Source organism: Ciconia boyciana, chromosome 5 (genome assembly GCF_034638445.1).
Source record: "Ciconia boyciana chromosome 5, ASM3463844v1, whole genome shotgun sequence".
In the NCBI taxonomy this organism is placed as follows: domain Eukaryota; kingdom Metazoa; phylum Chordata; class Aves; order Ciconiiformes; family Ciconiidae; genus Ciconia; species Ciconia boyciana.
In genome coordinates this window covers 34,081,265-34,097,135 of record NC_132938.1, presented here as the reverse complement: position 1 = coordinate 34,097,135, position 15,871 = coordinate 34,081,265, and the positions used below count along the sequence as shown (strand labels likewise).

The 15,871-nt window shown below is 39.1% G+C and overlaps 1 protein-coding gene across 1 annotated transcript in view; it reads left to right on the top strand.

Moving 5' to 3' along the window:
* The window catches only part of MTMR7 (myotubularin related protein 7), a 49,254-nt gene that overhangs the window by 32,841 nt on the left and 542 nt on the right, over nucleotides 1–15,871 (top strand). The window contains exons 7-13 of the mRNA XM_072862741.1: nucleotides 2,745–2,877; nucleotides 7,697–7,806; nucleotides 9,785–9,910; nucleotides 10,694–10,743; nucleotides 12,020–12,220; nucleotides 13,397–13,537; nucleotides 15,444–15,570. Coding sequence (XP_072718842.1) covers nucleotides 2,745–2,877; nucleotides 7,697–7,806; nucleotides 9,785–9,910; nucleotides 10,694–10,743; nucleotides 12,020–12,220; nucleotides 13,397–13,537; nucleotides 15,444–15,570 — 888 coding nt within the window. The remainder of the gene's footprint in view (nucleotides 1–2,744; nucleotides 2,878–7,696; nucleotides 7,807–9,784; nucleotides 9,911–10,693; nucleotides 10,744–12,019; nucleotides 12,221–13,396; nucleotides 13,538–15,443; nucleotides 15,571–15,871) is intronic.

Below are 15,871 nucleotides of genomic sequence, written 5' to 3'. Positions count from 1 at the left end.
AAGTCACACTGAGGACTCTGTCCTTAAAGGACATGCTGTTCACAGGCTGTATCTTTTTTTTATTGTTCATTGATAGCCAAAACATCAGCAGACTGCTGGTTGACAGGCAAGAATTTTTTTTATGCCTGCACTTTTTTCTGAATTGCATACTACAAGTTAAAAGAAGTTTTACACAAGACTTGGGTACATGAAAAATGCTGGGGTTTTTTGCCTAGGTTCCTATATTAGAGTATGGTTCCGTCTGTTGTATCATGAAATTCATGCAATGTTTCAATTCCTAATGGTAGTCCACAAATGTAATAGGAAATAGGGAAACTACGTATTCCTATTGCCAAGTTCTGCTCATGGGAATAGATGCACTAGAAAATGTGAAGATGGGAAAAAAATCCCCTATCTTCACATATTAAATTGGACACAATAAAAGAATTGAAAAGCAGTCTCACCTGTCCGTTTGCTTATGTATCTAAAATGAAATTATAATGGCATCAAAAGCTTTTAGTCTTTAGCTGTTTCCTTTGAAAGTTAAGAGGTCAAATTTGGTCCATGGAAACCTATTTTGACATATGACGTAAAAAAGCTAGACTTGTTCATCTTAGCTGGAGAGAAGTTGGCAGCAGACAATCAGTCTGTCGTGGTTTAGCCCCAGCTGGCAACTAAGCACCAAGCAGCCGCTCGCTCACTCCCCCCCGGTGGGATGGGGGAGAGAATCGGAAGAGCAAAAGTAAGAAAACTTGAGGGTTGAGATAAAGACAGTTTAATAGGGAAAGCAAAAGCCGCGCACACAAGCAAAGCAAAGCAAAGCAAGGAATTCCTTCACTCCTTCCCATGGGCAGGCAGGTGTTCAGCCATCTCCAGGAAAGGAGGGCTCCATCACGCGTAGTGGTTACTTGGGAAGACAAATGCCATCACTCCAAATGTCCCCCCCTTCCTTCTTCTTCCCCAGCTTTATATACTGAGCATGGCGTCATGTGGTATGGAATAGCCCTTTGGCCAGTTTGGATCAACTATCCTGGCTGTGCCCCCTCCCAGCTTCTTGTGCACCTGGCAGAGCACGGGAAGCTGAAAAGTCCTTGCCTAGTGCAGCAACAACTAAAACATCTCTGTATTATCAACACTGTTTTCAGCACAAATCCAAAACATAGCCCCACACCAGCCACTATAAAGAAAATTAACTCTATCTCAGCTGAAACCAGGACACAGTCCTACCCAACTGCACCCATTTGGCTCCAAATTAAAATTGAATATCAGGAGTGCGTGTGTTTGGGGTGGAAGACATCAGGAAGAGACACATTCTTACATATCCCATGATACCATTAGCCAAGTACTGAAGTATATTATTGCGAGCTTCAGAAGTGACTGCAGAAGCAGCAAATCAATAGTACTGCCTGCGATATTGGGAAATAAACTGGAAATGGAGTTATCTGCATAGCCTCTTGCCCCCTAGGCAATGCCCAAGAGAGACTTTGTTTTGATTTTTCATGAGCATTGGCTCTCACTGCAATGAAGACGAGTCATTTTTTTTGTTCAACTTGATATCTCATAAGATCTCTCCAAAAGCTTTGTTAGTGCCCTCCAGTCTGGATGTGCAATATCCATTGTTATTTAATTCCTAAATCTTTCTTGAGCAGAAGCTGTTAGTTGTGGTTGGAGGTGTGGAGGTTCTGCCACGTGGGCCGCTTTGTTACTGCTGGAGCCTTCATATTTCTTGGGAAGTTCAAAGGCTCCCCAGCCTTACAGCGCCCATTTCATAGAAGGGCAGGGACTTCATGCAAAAAGAGAATTTCTTCCTATTGGACAGTGAGATTTTGCTATAGGAAATAAAAAAAAATGCATAGGGTAATAAAGTAAAATTACTTAATTCATTTCTATCAGCTCTAGTTTTCAGCCCAGAGATCTACCTTTGCCATAAGGGGTTTGGCAGATAGTTTTCTTTTCCCCCAGGAATCTCAAAAGGGGGGAAAATAAGCATTAAAAAACCCCTTAATTTTACGCTTGGGAAAACTGAACTAAACAAGCATTTAGTGACTTTCCCATGCCAGGAAGCAAGTAACAGATTCAGAGCCAAACTCCAGCTTCCAGTTGAATGTATTTTTTGCTGAAGCACAGCAAAATATTTGATAGCACTGCACTGCAGATGAAAATATTTGTGGTAATTTCGTCAATTCAAATCTTTTGTGGTCTTACACAACGAGAGCCAAGATGCTGTAAACTGAGGAAAAACTACTCCAACTCTCTCCTCATTATTCCAAGCTTCAAAGAAGTAAGCTGTATCAACTTTTGGATGATTTGAGCCGTAACACACAGTAATTTGGGCAACATAACAGTGTACGCAAGCTATGAAACAGTGGCATGGCAGATAAGACACTGCCACCTCCTGGGTATATTCTGCTAGTAAACATAATGCTGATCAAAAATAAAACCAGAATAGCCTTTTAAAAACAAATTAAAACCTACATGCTCTTGCAGAGGAGCCCTACATGAGCTGTGGGGTTTTTGTGTCTAGCCTCACTAATGAAAATTCACTCGAGTGTGTGAAATGGGTCAGAGCCTCAGCAACCCGGCGCCCTGCAAGAGGCTGTGAAGAGATCCCCGACTCCTAGCCTGTTGTGTTGACACTGCGATAAATGCTTCCTATTTGTGCCTGATTTAAATCACTCTGATTTATTGCCGTAGACCATGAGCTTTGTTTTGAAAAGAATCTGTTTGCTGCTGGTTTTCATCCAATTTTCCCTAATTTTTTTCAGCTCAACGCAATGGCAAACAGAGCAGCAGGGAAGGGATACGAAAATGAAGACAACTACTCCAACATCAAGTTTCAGTTCATAGGCATTGAGAACATCCATGTCATGAGAAACAGTCTGCAGAAAATGCTGGAAGGTAATAGTCTTCTTTATTGAAAACTGGAGGAAAGATTTGATCCTTCTGTCACACAAATCAGCGTAACTGCTCTGAAATCAGCAGCAGTCAAAACGGGTATGAAAAGGACCTTTGCCTGGTGTGCTGCATGCAGCTGCCTGCTGGCTAATGGGACTCCAGCAATGGACCATCATCGCAACTAGTGGTGATTTCCTAATTGTGCAAACATCTTGTTTCGTGGGTGAAATCCAGATATTGTTTATTTTAATGACAAAATTCATTTGACTTCAATACACCTTACTTCTACTATGTCTTCTTCTGCAGTTTATAGTTTAATGGTATCATGAAAAAAATCACTTATAGCTGACTTTGATGCTAGGGGAAAAGAGAGGAATTTTTTTTTTTAAGCTCAGAAAACCTGTGGTTTGATTTTTGTATGTGTTCAATAAGGTAGTCGTACATTTTAGACTGCGAATTTTAATAGAAACTTACTCATGCCCTGTATAGAACATGTCACATCAGGTTTATTTATGAAACTCACAGTCAATGGGTGTAAACATTCAGCACCTTCATAATGCCATGTAAATTAATAATAATTGCTTTATAAATACTTATCAGTGTATAAACAAGCACATCTGTACTGCCATTTAATATTTGGAGTACATTACTGTTTAGAGGCCTTCTAGGAAAAGGGTAAGAATAAATAAGCCATCCTTGACCCTCAACGGCTTGTTGATTTTTAACAAGCAAATAGTAAATAGTGCTCACTCCACTCCACAGAGGCTCAGTACTTCATGTGTATCATCAACACCTTCTGTCACCTCCTGGAGCAGCTCGATCTAGCTGTTCTTGACTTGATGCTCTGCCCATGCTCTTTTATTCTTCGTCTGTCTCCCATCGTCTGGATGCAAATGTGAACTTTAGATCTAAGAGGGGCTTACATTTTCCATGACAGCAGAGCTGTGCTCTGTTTTCAAATAAGAGCAGTTTATGAAATCAGCAGTAAAGTGTGATGCAGGTAAAACAGTCACTCTCTTCATGACTTATTTTTGCTTAATTCCTTGGTCTAAGGGTCTCAGGAAGGAAAATAGAAGGATTTTTAGTTCACTACGAAGTCTTGTTTGGCTAGGAGAGAGGCCGGGTAAATAAACCTGTCCTTTATTTGTTCAGCTTAAGACCACCAAAGTTAAAACAGTAAACAACCAGCCTGGCTGCGTAGGACGGTGCTGTGTATTATTTTGAACCAAAAGTTTGTGAGACAGGCCCATGGCCCAAACTGACATGTAACAAGGTAATTTCTGATGCATTTAACACTTCAGGGTGCTTGGGGGGCATAACTTCTTAGCATCTATTTTTAAATGAGCGGTATGCTCAAAACATCTGCTTTTTTCATAGGTTTTGTATTTGCTATGTTGAAATCCCATATTTAGCGACCTGCCGGATAAGACTAGAAATTAGAGAAGTTAAATCCCCAATTTCAAGCACGTGAGGCTTTCAAGTACTTTTTTTTTTTACAATCTTATGACTTTCAGTGTACGAGCAGGGCTTTTCTCATCTAAGGTGCTGCGTAGTTTCTCTCTTTTTCCATTTGTATCAGTGTCTCTTCATCTGTTTCTCTGGTGGCCTTTAAAAGGGTACTTATTACCCGACTTGCACATACAAAGGGAACCAGAACCAAAACCACCGTCAAGGATGATGATAACATACATTTAATATGGCTTTAAATTTTCATCAAGGAGTACTTAAACATACCTAAGTGAATCTCTAAGGTAAAACATCACATTACACTACAAATATTATAAAATATGTCTGCTGCTCCTGATCTGTTGTGAGACGTTATAAGGTACATAAAAACCCTTGAAAAGACAAATGAGGCGGATAAAAACGGATTTTAGTTTAACGTCTGCTGCATTGTTGCTTGGAAGTGTACAGCATGGAAAAGAGGACATCAAGGCATAATGGGACTGATGTGTTGCAGGAGAGCAAGGGCAATTTTATTCAACTTACTGGAACTAAGCAGAAGTGAAGGTTGGAGGATCTTTTTCACATGAGAGACTGCAGATTATTTTCAATATACAATTTTAAATAACTTCCCATGCTGAGGAAATCTGAACAAAAATCGATTATTCAGTTTTCCATTGGAAAATGCACTTATATTAGGAATGTGTTCATTTCAATGATGTTTCTTTAGGAAAAAGCTGAAGAAATTAATTTATACTTATAATAATGTCAATAATTTATTTGAGTAGGTAAAAAAAATTTGGTTTCAGCTTTGTGATTTTACTGACTTTAATTCTAGCAATTTTATTTATCTTAACTTTAACATGTATTTACTCTTGTATCATGTTAATTTTTGGCAAAATATATCAGCATTATAAAATGATTAAATTTGTAGCATAATGAGAATTTTTTCAGAATATGCAAAAAATGTTGAGATTTGACTGTATTCTGGAAGTAAAATGCATTTCAACATGCTGGAATTTCCTTCCAGAAAAAAAAAAAAGTTTTACTTTTGTCTCTGCTGCCTCATATTGCTTTAGTATAGTATTGATTTTGGTTTGGTTGGTTTTTTTTCATTTAAAGAGAGGTGTACGTGAAGATCCTCGTGATAATTTTGATCCTGCGCGCAACCTCCTTGAAATAATTTTTAATATTAGAAGGAAATGTTGCACAAGGATTTTTCTCAGTAAAGATTCAAGGGCTGACTGAGGCTGCTGTTTGGCGTTTGTGATGGGGTGAGCTTTGCTGTACGTCCAGGGGCCAGCCACGACTTGACTCCCGTTTGTTGTGCATCGAGACGATGACCCCACATGCTCCCTGTCTTTATTTAAACAGCAAATATGAGCTTCTCCTCCCCTCATCCCCGGAGCAGTCGTTGCTGATGTAAGAGCAGCCCTCTGATCCTTGGACTTCAGTGACACATCAGCCAGAAAGAGAGCCTGAGGGTTTGGCCCCAGCATTTACTCCTTCCTCTACCTATGGCCAGATCCTGCCAGAAATGGAGGAACTGGTCCAGCATCCCCCTCTGGTACTTTTGCTGGTGGAAGAGGCAGTTTCCACCATGTGTCCCGTTTCTTCCTCCCCTCTGGGGAAGGGAGCACGGCTGTGTTGCTATGAGCTATGCCCAGGGGCTCTTGATTTTCCTGTGCCCGCGCAGCATGTCTTATTTCTCCCAGATTTTGGTACCTTTTCTGCTGAGATGGAGATGCCCTTTCCCCTTAGGATAAGCATCATAATTGAATTCATAATTGAACTCAGTATTAAGGTCCAGATCAGTATCCAAAATCATGTGAAATATACAGTGTATGCCTTTAGGACAGCCTGAACTTTGCTCAGTGAAGTGGTCAGTAAATATTGACTCTAATTTGGTAGTGGGAATGAGCAAAGCACTATTTCAGCCTTACCTTGGGCTTTGGTAAACAGAGACAGCAGCTTCAGCCAGAATTCAGATACTAATCGGTCATGCTTCCATCTGCACAGGAGCATTAATCATGTGAAAAGCTGTTTGCTTTCAGTGCTGCTATCTACGCATTTTTATAAATATCCTTCAAAAATGACTTTTAAAATAACCATCTGGAAGAGGCCCTATGTACAAAGATTGCAAGACTTTGTACGGACACATTAAGCTATTTTGCCTCTGAATTAAATGGAGTTAAGATAGTCGGATATGTTCAGAAGTGGTATAAACTCTGACTTCAGCTTGTAAAATTAAATTCCAATTACATGGAAGGAAACTAAAGTTTTGCCACTGGCCATAATGGCCATAATTAACTGAGTCGTTTAGAAGATTTCCAGAGGACAACAGACCTACTAAGACATTGTTAATTCACAGATCATACATTAACTCAGTAAAACTGGTGACATTTTTCACTGTATTCCTTAAATGTGTTTCAGTGGTTAGTATCTTTTTCCTTAAAAGGTGGTATAATTCTACATGGGTCAAAATAAATGTGTAATCTATTTATGTGGTGAATTTAGTATCTCACTCTTGAAAATAGATTGCACCAAATATTACTGAGTATTTGTTTGCTGCTGGATTGAGGTATATGAATTAGATTGCGATTGCCCTTTTTTTCTTCTGATGTCACAGACTCTGTCATATTAAAAACTAGACACTTGGATACAGCAGGATAGAAACTTAATGTTGTAAAAACTGGGAGATTTTTTTTTCTTTAAACATGGTGTAGAGCTTGGAAAGTTTTCAGGCAAATATTTTCCTTGATGAATTATGGCTTTTCCTCACCATCAGAATACTTTTGGGCTACAAGTGAAGTTTTAATAAGGCTTCATTCAGGGACAGAGAACTGTTGAGTGAATCGGTTTATCCCAAACACCGTCATCTGTGGTGATGCTGAAGGCTGGGTTTGGTGGGCCTGCTCCTACAGAGCTTCATCACCAGCTGTGGCTGGGAATAGGAGACTGGCACAGTTCAGGCGGCTGTCTGCCTGGCCGGCAGCAGAAACGGTACTCTTTCTGTGCCCAAGCCCTCATTATTAAATAGGAGATCCCCCCTCAGGGGTTTGAAAACTTCACTCCCAACACAATTCTGGAAAATCTGTGCTGCACAGAAGGATGTATTTGGTAAACTGTTTGCAACAGGCTTTGTAACAGCTTCTCTTTTTGACTTAAATCAACATACTGGGTGAAATTTGACCCAGCCCCATTTCTCAAACGTATGCTTTTTTTCAGCGTTAAAGTTTGACTGTGAAGTAGCCATTCATTTCAAAAGACGGATATTTTTACACAGGAGCTATCTGAAGAGATAAGTCTTAGTTGAACAGTCAGTGAAAGCTTAAGGGACTATAATTACTGTACATTTAAGATGTAGCTTCTTTTGCAGTTTGCGAGCTGAAATCGCCTTCAATGAGTGACTTTCTGTGGGGCCTAGAAAATTCTGGCTGGCTGAAGCATATCAAAGCCATTATGGATGCTGGCATTTTTATTGCAAAGGTAAAGTGTGTAAAATGAGAACAAAACTTGGACTAACCAGATATAGAAAGTGAGGACCGAATTTTCTGCTTGTGGGTGACTTCTGTTATCTTCAGTGATGTTGTTTCTGAAAAAAAAAAACATCTTGCAATGCTTCATATATGAGGAGAGATGATTCTTAGGTGCTGTTATGCGGATATTTTGCTAATATGGTAAAAAAAACATTTGTGTTCTTTTCACCGAAGAATTCAAATGTACTAAAGCGTCTACTAAGCTGTATCTTGTTATGCCAGGTATTTGAATGTCCTTACTTTACTCCCCAGCAGCGGTTGCCACTGTTCCTTTCCCTATTTCCCCCGCCTCCTCCACTGGTTTCTGGACATTTTCTTTTTTGAAGGTTTCTGGTTTAGGACTACTTCTTCACATGGTAGCTGTAATATAGGAATATTAGCTACTGCATTATCTCCTCTGAGTTATTTAGCAACCAACTAAATTCACCTCCTAAACCAACTCCTGTGTATTACCCTGGCCAAATTCTCTAGCGGCTTCTACTTTTACATACCTGAGAACTGTTCCAGAAAACAGTTGTTGGCTTTGATAATAAATTATTTCTCCTAATCCCACCCAAAGTAATGCAGATACTTGTCATCTACCAACAGTAGTTTTAATTTTATTACCCCCTTCCTTATGCTCTGCCTTTTACTGTTTCAATCCTTACTTTTGAGATTACTATTACAATTTCTTATAGGCCATTTTATTCACGTGACCTGCTACACACGACTCTATGGATGAAACTTCATGGGTTTCCCTCCTCAGTAACTGCTTGTTTCTCTTGCTTTGCTTCTTCCTGCTCAGCAGGCAACTGTAGTTCCTTACCTGAAGAGCAGCTGCGGGATAAATGCACATCTTATTATGTCTCCCAGCCCTACTAGTTTTCATTAGCTTATAGAAATCAGGTCATTTACATCAGCTCTTGCCAACTTTTCCCCAGTGGCTAGTCTTAAAATACTGCCCCCCAAAATGTATCCTTTGCCCATATGCTTGCTAGCCTCATGCCTCCTCAGACGTGCATTTTGACCCGTTCTGATTTGTACGGTTCCCAGTTCTCAGTTGTTGGTCTCCTGCCCACAGGGGTTCTATTTTCGTAGAATTTACTTGTCTCTTGAGATAAACATAGATCATTTATTTTTATTCCTCGTTCCCTATTAAGCCCAAACTTAACTTAAATGTTTGTTTTTCTAAGCAATATCTTTCCTAACCTATTTTATTTCTCTACTTTCTAAATTTAGTTCTCTTTTGAAATGACAAAGGCCAAAACCCTTAGAATTTTAAAAAAACCCCTCAAGTTCCAAAAATAATGCAACACCAGACTTCGGAGAACTTAGTATGATCTCTTCTTTATGTGTTTATGTATAAAATGGGATCCTCTCTCCCCAGTTACTTACATTAAAGATACTGATACAACCATCTTGCTTATTAGATATGGAAGTTTACCACTACCACAGGCTTCCCCACAAACCTTTAGAAGTAAGTCATCAGTGTGCAATGCAGTATGCTGTAATAATATCCACGCTAGCGCTGGCATCGGAAGCAGACATTACAGTTATAGACGTTACCACCAAGAAGGGAAATTAAGAGCCATGTTGCTCTGTTGCTGATATGTGAGTTAAAGCATTAGCAGTATCTGAATTTGCTTTAGGTCTGCTCTGACAGACTGATGTATTTTAATTGAAATGAACCCCACATCCTCCTGTAGTGGAGATAAACAGGTGATGCTGCAACCACCATATTGCATAGGATGGGATGAGATTAAGACTTTTCAAGTGAGAGGAATAACACTCAACATCATTCAAGAACTCTGTGGCAGAATAAAAAAAATGAACAAGGTTTCCCAGTTCCCAAATTAATACTCTCTATATTGTGCTGTCTCACTGTTCTTCTCTTACCATTGCCTTTCCCCTTGCTTGTGAAATCTCTCTGACTTTTTCTGTATCCGTAGGCTGTGGCTGAGGAAGGTGTGAGTGTGCTTGTTCACTGCTCTGATGGCTGGGATAGGACAGCCCAGGTTTGCTCTGTAGCGAGCCTTCTATTGGATCCATATTACAGAACTATGAAAGGATTCATGGTAAGCAGGTTCTCTTTCCCAGAGTAAACAAAAATTTTATGGCATTGTTTAAGATTAATATCTTTGGTTTTAATAGAAAATAAACTTTCCTTAAATATGCCTTTTTTTTTTTTTAAGTAGGAAGGAAGGTTTTTATCTGTCCAAGTTACAGTCTCCCAGTTTCTGTATTAAATGTTATCAAAGGTGGAAATCAGTTGGGTACCCATTTATTTTTTTTTCCTAACCTTGACCAAGAAACTTTCTCGCAGCCCAAGGAGCTTTGGTGCAAGCAAGAGTTTGTATTAATTTTCAGGGATCAGTGAAGTTTTGAGTGCCGGAAGTGTGTGCTCCCTAGATGTTAGATTGCAATGAGCAGCTATGTTGGAAAATCTGTTCCTTTTCCAAGCAAACCAGCACTGGTGAAGCATCTAGGAATGCTATCAAGTTACTGGTCACGCATTAGAAGAGGAACATTTTTAGGTTCATTTTTAGGTTCTATTTTAGAAAATGATGACTCGAGCTAATTGAAGGTGTGTTGAAATATTGGCATCCTATCTGCATCCATGAAGAGTGCTACTTTGTCTTGAGTTTGCAGTGGTGCTCATCGTTCATTATTTTTCTGCTTGTTCTAAAAATTATCTGGGATTCTAATACTGCTTGCTTACATCATTCTTGCTTGTCAGTTTTCTGCTTAGTCTAAGAATTAACTGGGATTCCAATACTGCTTGTTTACACCACTCTTCTGCCTGCTTCAATATGTGTCAGCTCTGCTCCACAACACTGAATGCAATATTCTCATTTTAGGTGTTAATTGAAAAAGACTGGGTTTCCTTTGGTCATAAATTTAACCACAGGTAAGGCAGTGCTAAGGTTTTTCTGTATATATTTTTATGTAGTCAGTATCCGCTGCCATTCCAGTTTTATTTCCTTGTTGCCTTTCAAAGCATATCAACAGAATGCTATAATGTAATGAAAATGTTTGAAGACTTTGTATATTTAAACATGGATAAATATCCACATTTTCCTTCTTTCTCGTATTTCCTTTTAGTTTCTGTAAAAATAAAAAATGCAATTTTTATATTGGAGTTTAACTACTTTATATTGCTCGATTTGAATATTAATTTGTTCTAGTTTCAAAAACACAACAAAACTTTCAGGAAATCCGTGCAGCTCCACACCACCTGTGAAATTCCAGCAGGAATGATTACATTTGATATGATACTGTGAGATATCTATTATTACCAGTGGTGAAAGATATTATGAAATGTAATCACCACTGATAGCAATATTGTACTGCAAACCAAAGCTATATTTTCTTTGATGCATAATAATAGTAGAATTAGAAGTTTCAATTTTAGATGTTTATGGAATTCCACTCTGTTGGCGCATATATATATATGCAAATATATATACATACACACACATTAGACAAGCAGAATAATTGATTGAAAATGCTTCTTCCTATTATGTAGACTTATAAAATATTTTTTACTTCTATGTGTTTTACATTTTCAGGCTCCTTTTCTTTATTGCAAGTGGTTCCAAGAGACATTTTCATAGACAGAAAGTTTGCTGTTCACTTGACAGTTACAGTAGCATGTAAACATTTCCCACTTTCTAAAAATTTCACCAAGAGAGGGCAGCTTTAAACTATGTTCTGCAAAGGTTATTCTGTTCCTCTCCTGCTCAGTTTTCTGGGTTTGGGAATGGTCTGCCATTAAGCGACTAAGGTACATTTTTGTCATTAAGTCATTGCAGTCATTGTTATGATGACTTAGGTTACTGTGGTATAACTATATTAATAGCATTAACACATGGCTATGCAGCAGCCAGCTGTTAGTAGCTGTAAGGCAACAAGACACCCATAAAAGTGGGGAGGGTTTTTTTGTTTGTTTGTATTTGATAAATCCTGCTTTCATTCTACTCCATGAATCTTGCATCATTTTTGTAAGTAAAAGACTATACTAGTAGTTGAGATTTTAGAAACGAATGCCTATGATGTAACTTGCACACTAAAAGTGAGGGGTGTGTTTTCATTAGTGTTAATTCAGTTTTCCTAGAGGATTTCAGGTTGTAATTGAATGTATCTTGTCTTCAATTGAAGACATAATTGAATGTATCTTGTTTCAGGTATGGCAATTTAGATGGAGATCCCAAGGAGATATCCCCTGTTATTGACCAGTTCATCGAGTGTGTTTGGCAATTAATGGAACAGTTCCCTTGTGCCTTTGAATTCAATGAGAGATTCCTCATCCACATACAGCATCATATCTATTCTTGCCAGTTTGGGAATTTCCTGTGTAACAGCCAGAAGGAGAGACAAGAGCTGAAGTATGAAAGTCTTTTCTTTAGTAGCATATTTACGTGTGGGGTCTGTGGGTGGTGTTGTATTAAGGAGTCAGATGTTTGCCAGTCTACACGTATGTGCTTTCATAAGGCGTGGGGTGCAGTGTAGACTTCTTGGCTGTCATCTTCTGGCAACACAGATTAATACTGAAAAAAGTTGATCCTCTGCAATGTGGCTGTGCTGGGAGAGTAATCCACAGTGTGCGTGACAGGGATTAGTGAAAACTGAGAAGAGCATTAGCCCTTCGGCCATGTGGCCCTACCTTTAGTGCAGCATTAGCAACATACAAGGCAAGCTGTCACTGTAGTTCTAATACAAGATGATATTAACTCTAGTTAAGTTCTCAGTTTAAGGGACTGCTCTTCTGTGTTTTAACCTGTCTTTGGATCTCATGCCAGGACACTTTAGTCCTGATCTCTCAGATATTTTCTTATGAACAGCCTTGTTGTCTGGTAGCCCTCCCTAGGACTGAGTCAGCAAACTATCTTTCTGCTGTCTGGCCCCAAAGCAATTATGAATTAATCTACCTGCCTTCAGGTCCAAACAGAGACAACAATATCATTCCTGGCAGTGCTGATGTTTGTATCTGTTTCCTGAGGCCCTGGCTTCTCAGGTACATCATGATACCCACCCCTTTTCTCATGCATCCTGATCATGTCAGCAGGATTAATGAGAGGAAGGTGGGAGTTACTGCTTGCTGCTGCCGTTTGGTCCCTTTCACTGCTCAAATGCAGAGCAGCCTCAGTGCCACAGTCCATTTAAAACCAAAACCTTCATGGGTCATCATATCCCGAGACCTAACTGCATGAGAAATTGCAGCTCAATGGTGTAGGAGTGCTTTTAAACGTGGGGATCCCTTTGGTGTAGAGATCAGTCGGAAAGCTAATTTTATGGAAGTGATCCTCTCCATCTCACAAGGGAACCCTTCTCTCTCCAGCTGCTCTGGCTTTATGGGAAATGGGCTGGATTTTGCCTTTACTGACCAACAAAGGCATATGGGTCTCTGTTTTTCTGTATTTTCAAGTCTACTTCTGTTAAGGAAGTATAAAGCTGATTGTAAACTAGTAGTACAGAGCACTAGAATGTTACACCTAAGCTTTAGCTATACCTGAATTGTAGTAGAGACTTTAGTATATTTTTATTTCATATATTTTTTTCAGAATACAAGAACGAACATATTCATTGTGGGCTCACTTGTGGAAAAATCGTGCCGATTACCTGAATCCTTTGTACAGATCAGACCATAGTCAAACCCAAGGGACCCTGCACCCACAGATGGCTCCATGCAACTTCTTGTATAAGTAGGTAGTATCACTTGCTACTGAGCATTGGAGTATGTGTTAGTACAGAACAAAGTGCCTTTGTATTTAAGTATTTCTCATTCCATAAGGTAGCTTATAGAGAGTAAATTCAGTCTCAGATGCAATGTGTTCCTTCCTTGTGTGCTCATAGTCAGCCGACACCTCTGCACCATTCCACAACGGAGTATTAGTCTGAAAAGAAGCTTAAGATTAAAGCTATATTGATAGTTGTGTGGCCTAATTTCATAGTTACTCACTTGTTCCACTGAGAAATGTCTCTTCTTTCAGTTCTGTTCTCGCTGTGGTTTCTAAATTTAAAGTTGCTTCAACTTCTTCCATTCCAAGATTTTGTGATGTTTATTGGGATCAATTGGTGCCAAAAATAAAAAGGGACATTTCAAGAAATCATATGGCTTAATTGCTAAAACAAGTGTTTAGTAAAACAAAAGGCAGACTTCCCCATGTTGTTGTTATACCTCAAAGTATACACAGTACGTTTTACTTGATATTGAAGGTTTTTTTCAAAATGTAACAAAATATCATAATTTTAGAAATGTTACTATTGACATTCTGACTTGAGTAATTAATTGTGCCATTAATCTTAACAAACTTAAGGAGAACTTGAATAGAAATCCATGAAAACTGTGATTTAAGTAAAACTGATCAGTTTGTTTTCCAGTTGCAAGTAAAAGCACCTGTTTAAAAAGTCAATAAATATCCTAAATGACAGAAATTGAATTCTTTCATGTCTACTATTCCAGGTCACATCCACTTTAAAACAATTTAAAAATAGTCATTAATCGTATTCTTTAGGATAGTGGGATTTATAAAAGAAGTACTGATACTGCAGATCCTCCATCGGAGGAGTAATCCTGTTGATTTTAATGGAATTACTTGGGTGCATAAAGATTTCCAAGCATGGGCTATCAGATGATAAACTTAAGGGGGAATGTGACTTAAAGAGCATACTGGGGTAGGAATAATAAACTACCAAGGAGCACGCACGTGCTCCAAAAGGATCTGTCAGCTACTTGGCTGGACAGCTGCAGCTGAGGGCAGGTCTCTCTGTTACTTAACCTGTCTGGTGAACTAGTTACATACTCAGAGTCTGGCTGTGGCCATGTATTGCCAGAAAGAGAGAAGACAGGAGGAATGCTAGAGTAAGCTACGGACTTCCAGTTCAAGTCCTTTCCTCCTGAAAATGAAAAATCAACTCAGCTCTTTAACTAAAGGTTTGTCAAATAATTCCATAGAACAGGAAGAGACCTTGCCAACCTATGTGCTTCATGCAATTTCCATAGGCCAGTTTGAAATGTCAATTTAAATTTTAAGAGAACAGGATGCCATACTGTTTTTCACTCTTGATTTTTAACTCTTTACAGGGGAAAAAACCCCTGTTAACTAGCTGCACCTCACCACCCCCACCCCCAGCCCCAGCCAAAAACATGCATACAGCATTTTGAAGTTGACTTCATGGGAAGTTAAACAACAGTTGAGAACTAGGATTATGAAAAGCTGTCTTCAACCTTGGCTGTTTTATAGGTACCATGGCTCTAAAGCCCATAGTGTAGAACAAGAAAGTAATACAGCAAAAGTTTGCGTTCAGTGAACCACCCTCAGCCATGTGATCTAAGTCAAAGGTACATTCAACCTTTCTTTCTATTGCGTATCAGAATTGGTTCAAGATATGTATGTCCACAGAGTTGCACCTTCAGGACAGACTCAATACAAATGAACCATAAATCTTACCAAATATTCAATGAACTTTTGTGTATGTACTCTAATGATGAATAATCCATGGATGGATCATTTAGGACAACATGTGTCGGGGGGGGGGAAGTGTATTTAAGTCTTCTGAGGCCGCATCACTGCATGAGGAAATTGCTGACCTTCCCGTCAATTCCAGGTTCTGGAGTGGTATGTACAACCGCTTTGAAAAGGGGCTGCATCCTCGACAGTCAGTTACTGATTATCTGATGGCAGTGAAGGAAGAAACTCAGCAGCTGGAAGAAGAGCTGGAGGTCTTAGGAGAGGTAATAAACACTTGATCTCAATGCCCCAGACTTAACTGATGATAAATGAAACCCAACTCCATACACTGCACAGTCCCCTACTTGCTACATCCTCTTCCGGCATGAGGATGTTCAGCCGTCATCTTTGTTCTCACAAAAATTACTGTGAATGTTTTGCATTTAAGACACAACAGTGGAATTTTTTTTCAGGGATAAAATTTCACCTGTGTTGGTGCGCAAGTACTACTCCTGAAAGAAATTTTATGTTTTTCTGTAACTCAGAAGGAATTGTAACTCAGAAGGATGCTGTAATTCAGCATTG